Source organism: Ixodes scapularis, unplaced genomic scaffold (genome assembly GCF_016920785.2).
Source record: "Ixodes scapularis isolate PalLabHiFi unplaced genomic scaffold, ASM1692078v2 PGA_scaffold10__122_contigs__length_95168666, whole genome shotgun sequence".
In the NCBI taxonomy this organism is placed as follows: domain Eukaryota; kingdom Metazoa; phylum Arthropoda; class Arachnida; order Ixodida; family Ixodidae; genus Ixodes; species Ixodes scapularis.
In genome coordinates this window covers 19,808,238-19,820,802 of record NW_024609836.1, presented here as the reverse complement: position 1 = coordinate 19,820,802, position 12,565 = coordinate 19,808,238, and the positions used below count along the sequence as shown (strand labels likewise).

Below are 12,565 nucleotides of genomic sequence, written 5' to 3'. Positions count from 1 at the left end.
TCGTTGTGTGTCGCTATGATAACCCAGCACGTACTAGAAGGGAGGATCCACCTACTCGTGCGGCGATGTTGTGGTGGCACTCTCAAGACGGCAGAAACGCCTGTGTCGTCGTGTTTGTTTACTTCGACTACAGTGGTGCTTTCTAAACATTTGTGTTTTCGACCATCGCCCGGATTTCTTATTTGGAGCATTTCGTGCCTGTGCTCAAGTTTTGAAGGTATTACTGGCGCGTACCGTATAAAGGATGCAAATTTTCACGCGTTTTCATCGCCAAAGAAAAGTGATTAGGGTTAGCATTCCCGAACACTCGCAACGTCCGTCCGCTGCGCGCGATGCCGTTAAAAGGCTGCGCCAGGCTAAAGTCGCTCATTTCTTTCAAAATGTGTGACACACTTGAGAGAGGAGTGTACTAGTCTGGTGAAATAAAGACTTTCCTCAAACTAAGCTTTATTTTTCATCTAACATAGAAATAAATTCTTTTACAAAGGTAAGTTGTCTGACGGCATGTATTTTGGCCTGAAAAATTGATGTTTTGGTTATAGCGCGGTACCGCTTATAGTGCGGATTTTCGCGACTCCCGCGACATACGTTATATGCGGTCTACACTGTACTTGGCTTCGCCTCTCGCCTCATTCACGCACCCTTGCACGAGAACCTTTGACAGCGGCGGCGCGGAAACTGTCTTAGCCTCGACGATGTAGCACAAAAAATATTGGCGTCAAGCTGAAATGCATGGGAGCACGGATGCAGTAGTTGGGCCGCAACTCCTCGAGTGAGGAAACCCGATTATATCTCGTTTCACCTTACGACAAACTTCTGCGGACGTTACGAGCCATCCCAACCCATCCAGCACCATGAGTTTATCGGACACTAAAGTTCAAACTTCGGCAGGTTTGTACGAAATACTTCAGAAGATGAAAACAGCACAAAAACTACGGACCGGATGAAGGTAGACACAGCACCACGAGTGTATCGGGCGACTAAGCACCTGGCATGTTGCCGCACCTTTCTCGAGGGAAAACGACACTTGTGCGTCATTGGATGGGCCTGCACAGCTCCTAGCAACCTTTGCGGTCCGTCGTAAGGGGAAACAGAGTTTGGTTCGAACGGCGGAGCTCACCCGCACCCGGTTGCAGGCGCGCCCACGTGAAGGCCCTGAGCGCAGCCAAGCGAGGCAAGCTCGGGGAGGGCCTGCTGCTGGCCCAGTTCCGGCGAGACGCCGCAGAAGCGGAGGCCTGGGTGGGCTCCCGTCGCAAGCAGCTGGAGGCCCAGGAGGCCTCTCTGCAGGCCGAGCTGCCCAGCTCCCTGGAGGAGAAGGTCAAGCAGCTCCAGAAGCACCAGGCCTTCCAGGCGGAGCTGGCCGCCCACGAGGGAAACATCGTGGCCATACGGCAGGCGAGTTCTCTTTTCGAGGCTGCCGAGGGGCCTCCGTGGTTCGGTCTTCCTTACGGGCAGAAGCCCTCAACGTTCTCCTGTCAAGGCCCGTCGCGAGGCCGCTCTGTTTCATGTTTGCATTATAAGGCATCGTTTCCAATAGATTTCACGATCCGAGATCATGACGCCCGGGGCGATGGCACGATGCCGTGTCAGGAATTCTCGGGGGCTATGTTTGAGGGTCGTGTTGCAAGCTAATCTCGGTAAGTTTGGGCTTTAGGACTTTGTCAGTAAAACGTGCCGCTAGATGTCTAAGTTCACGTTATGGCGGCCCTTTTACGGAATCATGGTGTTAGAGTTCCTTTGCATTGTTGTGTTTCCAAGTAGGCCGTTATTGAGGCTATGTACCAGGAATTGACTTCCCTAAACACATCATTGATTTTTTTTTTTTTTGGGGGGTCTTGCACAGTTTTGTAGTGTCGGCTGCGCTGGGCTTGTACTGGGCAGGTGTTGTCTTTGTAAAAACAAACTGCGCATGCGTGCGTTCATTGCGGCTGTCTTTGGTGCCGGGAGAGAGTGATTACAGTAGTGATACCTTTGCCCATTCGCTGATAAAGATCACGGTTGAGGCGCGGTGCATTCGGTCGATTGTGATTGCACTGGGGATCGTGCAATTGCGCTCCTCACCACTTGATCTTTCTCGCCTTTGGTTGCCCATTCTCTTGGTGCTCGGAGCCTTTGCACGCAAGAATGGGGTGGCCGAAGTGTACGCCGAAGCAAGTGGCGCCTGCTCGACGGCATAATGTGCCTTTGAGAAAGAAAGTTTTTGACATGTAGGCACCGACAGTCTCACACTGACTGTTCGGATGGAACTCATTCAACGTCCTGATTGCGCTATGCACGAATGTGAAGCGGCACATAGGAGAGAATGTCACAGAGCTAATGATAGACACGCTAATGCGACCGAGCAATTTGTGCAGCGCACTGTACTATGGTGGGAATGAAGTAATGGCCGGCCGCAAGTCGGCAAGCCAGAGTGGAAAGGCTCGAAAGGTTGCCGCCGTCACTTATAGATGGCGGTAGCTGTCCAGAGCTCTGTGTCATCAGGTCATTTGTGGACGGACATGATGCTGGGGAAACTAGCCCTTAACAGCTTCGCTGTAAAAATGTTTTTGTGCTAGAAGAGGGCGCAAAATGCTATCGCATTTCAGTGACAGTTCGCGCAGCCATTTCGGCAACTATTTTGACTTGTCGGATTTTAGCGCGTGGTTGCCCTGAAGGAAGGCCTTCCTTCAGTGCCATGTGTGGCCCCCTTTGAGTTCTCTGAAGAATGCTTTGATTGCAGAAAGGGGAGACCCTGCTGGAGAAGCGACACCCGGCCTCAGGCGAAGTGCGTGAGCAGCTGGAGCGGCTGCTGGGCCTCTGGCAGGAGCTGCTCGCGGCGCTCCGCCGGAGGGGGAGGGGCCTCGAGGAGGCTCAGGACATGCTTGACTTTGAGAGCCAGGTGGACAAGGTCGAGGCCTGGATCCGAGACAAGGTGCGGCGCTTTGTCCTCCGGTCAACAGGTGGCTTTGCCACATTGGCGTCGTCTCGTGCCTCTCGCTCTGTCTGTTTCAGGCTTCGTAAAGCCGTTTAGCATACGGTAACACTTTCTTGATACGTTTTTCAGGAGACCGGAAAAATTAAACGTACGATTTGAGAAAACGTAAGGAACAAGAACGCCATTCAGGGGGTGCAAGAGATGAGACAGATAGCAACTGTCACGAAACAATTTATTGTATGCAAACATTCGTAGGTGTGAACTCAAATTGGTTCAGGAAAGGTTTGTAAACATTCGTGGGTATGAACTGATATAAGCGTGCTGTAGAAGTTCATAGGTGCGATCTCAAATACATTCAAAATATGTTTGTAGACATTCGTCGGTGGGAACTCAAATATGTTCAGAAAACGCTCGTAATTTCCACCTGGCGCTTTCGGGTACAGGAACGCGGGCGAACGAAGGAGCCTTTGGGCTTGCAGAGGAACATTTGCCGATGTCCTTGTTGGTTCTCCCCCGCGCAATCGGGCACGGCACTTCAGTACACCCAAAGGTCTTGCTGGATTACAGGAGTGCACGTGCAGGAAAGATTGCAGCGCGCTAGACGAGTTTTGACAGAAGCTTCTTTCCACGGATTGGTAGGAGTGCCAGAACCTGCGGCGCATCAACCGGGCAAAGTTCTCTCAGTTTTTCTCGTGTGGAACCAAGAGCCCTCGACAACACGGAGTGCACAGACCAGTAAACGAACAAAAACAAAACAAAGCACAATGATGCACCATCTTCGTGTTGCTCAGTAAAAAACAAAAAAAGTTTTTTATTTTTTTTTTGGTGTTAGGTTATTATGTTTGAAGTAAAACATGTGCAAGTGGAAAGGCACTCGGCTTTTTCAGTCCACCCTTTTCACAAATTTTTGGCAGGGATTGACTCGAAAAGTGTTCTGTCCGGCAAGAATGTACCTTTTTTACATGAGCAAAACAGAGGTGGTGAACCGTTTCATTTCGTCTGTTCCATCCGTTTGCTGGTTTGTTTTGTTGCGCGATCCTTGGTTCCACGCTTGAAGAAAGCTGCAGCAACCGTTTCCGGCCGACATAGTGCAGGTTCCAGTACAATCCCCCATGACTGCGTCGGAAAGCTTCCGCCAAAACTCGTCTAGCACGACGCGCTCTTTCCCGTACGTCCATCCAGTCTCTTGTCCAACAAGACAAAGACTATACGAGGTTGGGCCAGGCCTTTTTGCACCAGTGGTGCATCGAAATGTTGTGCACAGAGACGAAGACACTGGCAAATACCCCTTTGCAAGCGCGAGACTCTGTCGCTTCTACTCCGACCCTCCTCGAGCCACATCGTGCTCGTGTTATGCCTCAGGTTAGTAAAGCTAGTGGCCCTAAGCCTCTCACGGTGTTCCGTCTGTCGTCCACGTAACAACAGCGCACAATTATTTTTCGTGTTAGCGCAGTGGCGCCATAACCGTCACGACAAATAGCTCTTGGACGACAGTTCCACTGCACAGTCGTTAAGTGATTGATGCTCGCTGTCCCTCATCTCCGTGCGAATGCGCTTGGGAGGTGGACGACCTGCAGATGTATCGTCACACGATCAATCTGTCCGCGAACCGGTTTGTCAAGGGAATCAAGTGGCATCGTTGGCGCCATGCCGGCAGTTTTTTGGACGTAAGAATCTGGATAGCAATCGCACTAGGCACGAAATAAAATATCTGCGTTCCTGCGGGAGCTCGGCAGGTCCGGCGCTTCTGAACGTATGAGCGGGTAAAACCGGAAATCCGAGAATGTATCGACGAGGTTCCACTGCATTTGCCTTTGACTGCGATCGCGTGCATTGTGATCTCGCTACCGCGGACGACAAGAGACCGCACGGGCACGTTGAGTAGCCTTGGAATACTTCCGATATGCCTTTATTTGCAGATCTTTTACACACTGTTTCTTCGCCGTTGACTCTAAGTGATATAAAGTGCGCGTTGATTCAATCTTGCAGATACCGCAAAACCTTCAGTCTAATTATACACGCATGACGGGCTACAGGTGCGTTCTCCTGATGTCTGGTATGTTCCCTCGTCGTAAATGGTCATAAGGGGTAGCGATGCGCTCAGTCAAAGCCAAAAGCAAATGTGCGAACCAGTTTTTGTGTGTGTCGCGCAGCAGACATTCCAGCTTCTTTTGACGAGACATCGCATTATGCAATATGTGTGAAACGCGAGACAAGTAGACATTGTGAGCTTCTATTGCCACAAAGGCTAGCGTTGTTGTTGTCACAAAGGCTAGCATGTCTGGCAAAAATAGTGTACTATTGTGTGCAGTGTACATTTGTTTAGCCCTTGCGGAAATTGTAAATGTACTCGGATAATATGACGAGTTTAAATCTACATACTTTTCACGTTCATATTGAAAACTATATTATAATCGGCCACAGGGTCTCAAAAACAATACAAGTTTAAATGAGACCCGTTGTTGGAAAGCAGGGAACGAAGGGGAATTTATTAGGAATCAAAATTGTATTGTTGTCTTCTCTCGACAGATTTGTTGTAACACTTACTTCTTCATACGAAGTCACCACCCCTAAGCGCAGTATGTTTGTGTCATAGTGCATCGAAAGACCTTGCTTATCGGGTCTGTAATAGTATACCTCAAACGTATGAAAATAATGCGCTCGAACATTGTGCAGAGTATAGCTGTACTCAAATATTGTGCCAGGCATAGAGGCACTTAAACATTAGGCAACATATACGTCTTTGGTTGTATAATTATCCTGCAGCCGAATTAAGTGTCAACCTACCTTTTCAGGAACTGATGGTCCAGGCAGGGGACACCGGGGAAGACTACGAGCACTGCCAAGCGCTGCGCAGGAAACTGGACGACGTCGATTCGGTGCGTGATGGTATTCCAATATCCTGGAAACAATGTGCCGTAGAGGAGCTGCAAAAATAATCGGTTATATTATTGTCTAAAATGTATCGTAGTTTAAGTAATATGCGCATATAATTTATCTGGGCGACACCATTTTCTTACGCTGGAAAACAAAGAGGGAAAGGTGCACGATCAGTCGAGAAGTGCCGACGTGAGTGGCGCGGAACTCCGGAGAGGTGTTGCGAGGGGTCAGTCTCCCACGTTGGAGGATGCATTTCTTAACTTAGCATTTCTAGTCAGCGACAGGTTAAGAGTTGGGGGGAAACTCCTCTTCCCACTTCAGTTGCTGGAGAGGAGGTGGCCTCCTCTCCAGCATTTGCTCTGCTAAAGTGGGGAGAGGAGCTTCCCCTGATTTCTTAAGCAGACTATAGGTAGTACATGTTTTACAGAAAACAATATTTCAGTGACAGTATGGCTCGACGCACACCATAGCCTGTTAATAGTCCATTACAGTTGAACCTCGTTTATTTGTTTTTCGGGGGAGCAAAAGGGAGCGATCTGTGAAAGCCTAGCAATCGTTAACGCTTTTGGGGGCTCTCTCTCGTATGGCATTTTATTTTGCATGGACTCGGACGACTGTGGACTCCTTCCAAATGCAAAGTGTGGCTTCTTTTGTCTTCTTGCAATCGGTTCTGTCTGATTGGTTAATGCCACAATCTCATTGACTGCAATGAAATCTGTTCACCACTCCCTGCACTTTTTGAGCAGTAACTACTATATCAAATCATATACCGGTCGACTTTCTTTTTTAAACCGTTATATGAAATTATTAGCCTATCTATAATCGGAACCAGAGAATGTCCACTTATAAGAGGGAGCAAAATTGGAAAGCCCAGGGAGCTGGCCTAAATCCTCCCCCGTGTCGGTTGCAGCACATTGTTCAAAAAGGTAAAGTTCAACGCACGATTATGAATAGCAAACTTCATAGAAATGAATCTAGTGGGCAGTCAAAAAAGCAAGCGCCACATACGGGAAATGATCCCTACAGGCATTGCACAGGGCCGTTGATCGTGCCAGCCAGGGTAAGTTGTCTGCGAGGCTCTACCACAATTGCACATCTATAATCCTTCGTGATGCTCTCTTTGAAATGTTTGCATCTGCTTGCTGTGGTTCTTCATGCATCCTTTGATTTTTGCAATTTTTTATATAAACGTTGAGAAGGACCTAGGACTGTGCGACCAAAAACCTCTTACATTGGCGCCATCTATCGCGTAGTCATGAAACACTTTCAGTGTCTGCCTATTTCCTTCTTCCTTTCATTTTTTTCTTTTGCTCAAATAACTTTTGACAATGTTACGAATGACCAGATCTCATAGATATTAGTACATACATCTCGCAAATGACGCAAAACCTTCGTTCTCGCAAAATTTTAGGGTCGCCTCTTAGATGGCACCAGCGTGCCAGTGTGTTCTCTGTGTTCTCTCGTCCTAAGAGTTTTTGAAAGGGGTGCAAGGTCCTAAGAAAACCATTTGTGTGTGCACGGACCTTTAGCCTTAGCTCGCGGTATCGGTGATCCTGCAGGACATGAGAGTCGACGACGGCCGCATCAAGAACATCAACACCTTGGCAGACAAGCTGATCCGCGAGGGCAGGCCCAACACCAGCGCCACCCAGCAGCGGAGGGAGAAACTAAACCGCAAGTGAGTGGATTCCCCTATGCTCGGTTTGCATTGACGGGTGATGTTTAGGTCAATTTTCTGTTGCTTTGATGGCCCCAATTTTTTTTTCTTGCTTCCCTCTCAAATTCTCCTCTCCACGCAGAAGCGGGTCTCTGAGCTACTCCCTGCAGAAAGGGTCTCCCTCTTTCTGGAATGGGAACGAGGAATCGGGGAAATGTTTTCTCCTTTCTGGCTGCTTGTCAGTCTTTAACTGGAGCATGTGACGGTGTTCTGTGTCTCAGGCTTAATCATGCTGTGTAATGCTGTAGCCTGCCTAAAAAGACCCAAAGTAAATTCAGCATTAGTCCAAAGGTATATTTTTCTAGATCGGCTGTCAGCTTGTTGAAACACCTTTATTATATTTATTTTTATTATATAGCGATACAGCAAACCCCAGGGCAGTTCAAGCAGGACAGGTACATAGTCAATTAAATTAATGGCACTTTTTTACTCCTTATAGTAAGGTAAAAAGATGTAGCATATTATGCGGCACAGCCAGCACAAAGCAACAACAAAACACCTAAGAGAAAAAGAAAGGCACCAGTCTACGCAGAAGCATACGACACCTCAGTCTGCATTTTTGTGAAGATATCAACTTCACACTAATCTTCTTAAAGTTCAGATCTGTACTTCATTTCGCCGTGCCAACACTGAACGTTTATATTTTGTGTTTTGGGCAGGTGGAAAGCTCTTCAAGGCGCACTCGACAGCTACAGAGCTAAGCTGTCGGCTGCACTTGAGGTGCACGCCTTCAATCGTGATGTCGATGACACATATGACCGGATCAATGAGAAGGTGGGTGCCACTTTGATTGTCACAATCTTTTACCTGTATCGAATAATAACTATGATAGCCTTCAACCATAAAATACCCGGCATGCAACCGTGTCACAATACGTTGCCCACAAGCCACTTTTGAAACGTATGAAATGTAAGCAAGGGACGAACGAAGGACCCACCTCGTTAACAGGGATGCACCTCCAGATCAAGGCACCCACGCGAAAAGTGGTGAAGCTTACACTACTGTGGTACCCCTTCTGCATTTTTGCTCCGGGATATAACAAACGCCAACAAATTTTGGTGGGCACTTGCTTTATATTTTAGTCGTTTCAGCCATTACGATTTTTTTTCCGCAGCTATTGAGAATTATTGTCTGCCAGTCTCATTTATAAAAGATATTGGATTTACTTGTTTGTGAAGCGACTCATTTCGAGGCAATCAAAACTTTTTGTTACAGTTAGACTTTGCTCAGTGGCATCTGAAGCTATTGAGCCTCAAGCTAGTCGCCTCAGATAATCACAAATCAATCATTTATCTAAGTCGCGTCGGTATTTTCCGAGAGCTTAATTGTTTGATGCAACAGAGCCCAACAGTAACTCGGTGTCACGTTTCCCTCTTGCTTGTACTACTCTTGCTACACCTTATATGATGTCATTTCATGCTTGGTTATGCTTAATTTACTGTATTGATCAGGAGCACCAATAATGCTTGAGTGTTCATTTCTTTACACCTGGAAAGGTTGTGTGGAAATAAATAAAAAATTAAGACTGATAGTGGGGTATAAGTTGTATTAATCTTAGGTTTAGAAATATCCGAGGGTATCTTTGTCAAGTGGCAGGCCAGGGATGTAATATTTGCCCCCGGTGTGCCGCAGGCGATTGTCATGTCGACCAAAGAAGAAAGCAAGAGCTTGCGGGCTGTGGAATCTCTCCAGCGCAGACAAGACGCGGTCGAGCGGGAGATGACCACCATCGATGCTAAACTCAAGGTTTGTCTACTTTACTCTCACTTGCTGTCACTTTTTTGTCCAAGTTAACTATTACGAGATCAATAATAAATGATTATTGTACCTTCTTGACTTCCTACTCTAGTACTTTAGAAATCGTAATACAATTGAACCTCGATGTAATGAAACTCAACGTAACGAAATAAACTATAAATCATGATCAAATATAGTTATTTTAGATAAATTTTTGCGACGACCGCAACTGCTGCCGGGTTACATCACGGAGACGGGCCTCCCGGCTCCGGCTTGGCCAGCTCGCGGCGAGAGTTTGCCGTTCGTTCGCCCCATTCGCGTCTTGAAAACTCGGAGCAATAATTTTGCACATTGCTCAAGTCACTAGTGCAGCCAACCGTAGCCATGCCAGTTGCAGACTTCGTCATCTAGAGAAGCCGGAGAGCGTCGACGAGACGAGTTTGTGCACGCTTCGAGGCATTTGCGGCTGCCGCAGTCATGGATAGTGGTAACAGAAAGTTCTTTCATGCATTGAGAAAGTGAAAATACTGCTTTGATTTAGATGCTTAGAACACCCGACCGCTCGTTTCCTGCAATCTCGAAAACATCAACTGCCTCCACGGGTGTTCGTGGAGGAGGCTGAAGTGATGGTCGCAGCAACGAAAATGAGAAATCAAGGATTTCATCGGGAACAATGTGCTACGAAACATCCAAGAGCAAGTTTCGTAGCAAATCTTGGGCGTTTAGATTTTCGAAGCACATATCACAATACAATGAGGATCAGGCTGCTTTTAAAATATTCTTTTTGTGCTAGGTACGAAACTTAGTCGTAACAAAAGTTGAATGTAACGAAGTAAACTGTGAACCTTACTGGCTTCGTTACACTGAGGTTTAACTTTCGTACTATTAACCTCGACGGGACGGATTTATATAAATTTGTTGGAGGCTTTGTTGTATTACAATTTGCACATTGCAATGGGATGTTCGTCGTTTAGGAGTGTAATTATCTTTTGGGTTTCTAAAACCTCGCTAGTGTTGCGTCGTGACTGATTGGGGGGTTTGCTGTTTTGGCAGGACCACGAAGCCAATTGCGAACGCCTGATGAAGAAGCACGGAGAACTGGCGGCGCCAATTCGTTCCAAGGTGTCGGACGTCCAGGAGAACTGGAAGCGGCTCATGACGCTATGTAGCGAAAGGTGACGGCTCTCCCGTACCAGTGCGACATTGACCGTGAAACTGTAGTGGAAAGGAGAAACGATAGAGGTAGATGGCTTGAACATTGCATCACGACACTTCTGTGTTGTACACCTACTAATGCAGAATGCGTATATGTATCTGTTGGTTTTTCACGAGGAACTGTCACTCGATTGCCACACTCAACTGTAACTCTGGACTGTTACGCATAGATTGAAGTCATGGAGGCACTTTAATACACAGATGCAAGAATACTCCCGATGAAGATTGAACAGGGACCAAGTGATTCCCAGCCAGATACTTCTATACTGACTAATCTAATCAGAGCAGGTGCGTGAGGACAGCTAACGGTTGGTTTATAAGGTAAAAAAATTACACTAGCTTGCTCGTGCTGACAAAGACCAAGAGACAGAATGGGCCGAGCTACGTATGAAGTGCGTGGGTTGCGCATGCTGTCTGTGTGTGTGATGGGGCTGATGTGTGTAAGGCTAGTACAACCACACACTTCATGTGTATGGTAGCTCAGCACATTTTGTGACCCCGATCTTTGTCGGCATGTTCAAGCTAATGTAAATCTCTTTGTCACTGCTCCCTTTTCATCCCAGCCTCAGAGTCAATGTCACTATGTTTATACTGTAGAGCATGTTCTCTTGCCAAGAGGTTTTCCGAAGGAGCGCAGATTCATGGCGTGTTTCTCTCCTGCTTGCTTGCTCAGGAAGCAAACCCTGGACAGTGCCTACCAGTTGCACAAGTTCCTGACAGAACTCAAGGCTCTTGTAAGTTTTTCTTTTTTTAAGGCTAATCTGCAGCTGCAACACTTCAATCTTGGCAGTTAGTGTTTGAAAATTTTTCGACACACTTAGGAAATGTGGGTGATCTTGTGCATTGAAAAACAAACCAAGGATTGATGCACTGTTATAAGCACAGAGGGGTGTTTTATTGAAGCGGTAAAGTGCATCCTTGTTGATATGTTTTTCAGTCGACCTTCAGGTCTTTTGATCTGTATATTGTATTGTATACACTTTTGCAAGTAAGGCCTAAAGCCGCTGATCATCTTGCTCAGTTGGGGTGCACTTGGGCGTGGCCATAATCTGATTACGACGCCTTTGCAAAACGTCGTAATCAGATTTTGGCCACGCCCAAGTGCACCCCAACTGAGCAAGATGGCAGCGGCCTTGGGCCGTATTTGCGTGTACACGCAGTTGCGCATACATGTACACGCAGTTGCGTCAAAAAAAGAGCAGTCAGAAGCGAAAGGCATATTGGTGCATATTTGCAGTTGCGTTGTCACTGCATTCCTACAAACCCGTCTGAGTGAGCCTGATGTTTGTTGCCAATGTTGCAGGAGGCATGGGTGAATGACCTGATTGAGCGGATGAAGTCTGGAGGACTGGGTTCCAACATGCAAGAGGCCGAGTCCCTTCTGGAGTTGCATCAAGAGCACAAGGTCTGTTCCCTTCCCGCTTTGATGAGCAGCTATGGAGCCATTGGGCTCACTCAACTGAGATTGGTGGCCATTTGAGCCCTGTCACTAAACTGCGTGGCCCCTAAAAACTTCTCTTTTGTTATGTGTGGGACTACAGATAGGCCTCATCCTTTGCATCTCCTGTCAAAAGCTAGGTCACGAGACGGCTCTGGAAGAAAAGCGGAAGCTCATGTTCTGCCTGCAATTATACTCCTTTACCTAAACAGTGTTTTGCCAATATGTATATCTTTTCTTTTTATATGTATCATATACAGGGTGTCCCAGATAACTTTACACAAAAACGAAGTGCTCTGTGGGAATGGAACCAACGGTATGTCGTTAGAAAGCATTATAAAAAAGTGCACGAAATGTTTTTAGTGTGCCTTGTTATTTATTTAATTAAGACTAATGAGCTAACTTTTTAATTATTTGTTTAAGGGCCGAGGTGTGAATTGAAAATTTGTAGAGTGCATTGAGAAACACCCAGATAAGGTGTTTGCTACGTGATACACTTTGCATTCTTCTTTTTATCAGCCTTAAAAGAAAGCCCGCAAATTATTATAAAAGACCACGTGACAATACGCCCGCGCTTCGTGCTTGCAGAGCTTTAAGACATGCTCTGAAGGAACAAATTAGATTTTATCACTGGCACCCTGTCCGAGACAGGGCTTTGTTTTGG

The 12,565-nt window shown here is 46.9% G+C and overlaps 1 protein-coding gene across 1 annotated transcript in view; it reads left to right on the top strand.

The window, feature by feature from the left end:
* LOC120846391 (spectrin beta chain, non-erythrocytic 1) overlaps positions 1-12,565 on the top strand; it is a 289,174-nt gene that overhangs the window by 219,202 nt on the left and 57,407 nt on the right. Inside the window, exons 46-54 of the mRNA XM_040218123.3 lie at positions 1,137-1,395; positions 2,720-2,911; positions 5,710-5,793; positions 7,354-7,472; positions 8,171-8,285; positions 9,144-9,257; positions 10,302-10,423; positions 11,137-11,197; positions 11,767-11,868. Of these exons, the coding sequence (XP_040074057.1) occupies positions 1,137-1,395; positions 2,720-2,911; positions 5,710-5,793; positions 7,354-7,472; positions 8,171-8,285; positions 9,144-9,257; positions 10,302-10,423; positions 11,137-11,197; positions 11,767-11,868 (1,168 nt within the window). The remainder of the gene's footprint in view (positions 1-1,136; positions 1,396-2,719; positions 2,912-5,709; positions 5,794-7,353; positions 7,473-8,170; positions 8,286-9,143; positions 9,258-10,301; positions 10,424-11,136; positions 11,198-11,766; positions 11,869-12,565) is intronic.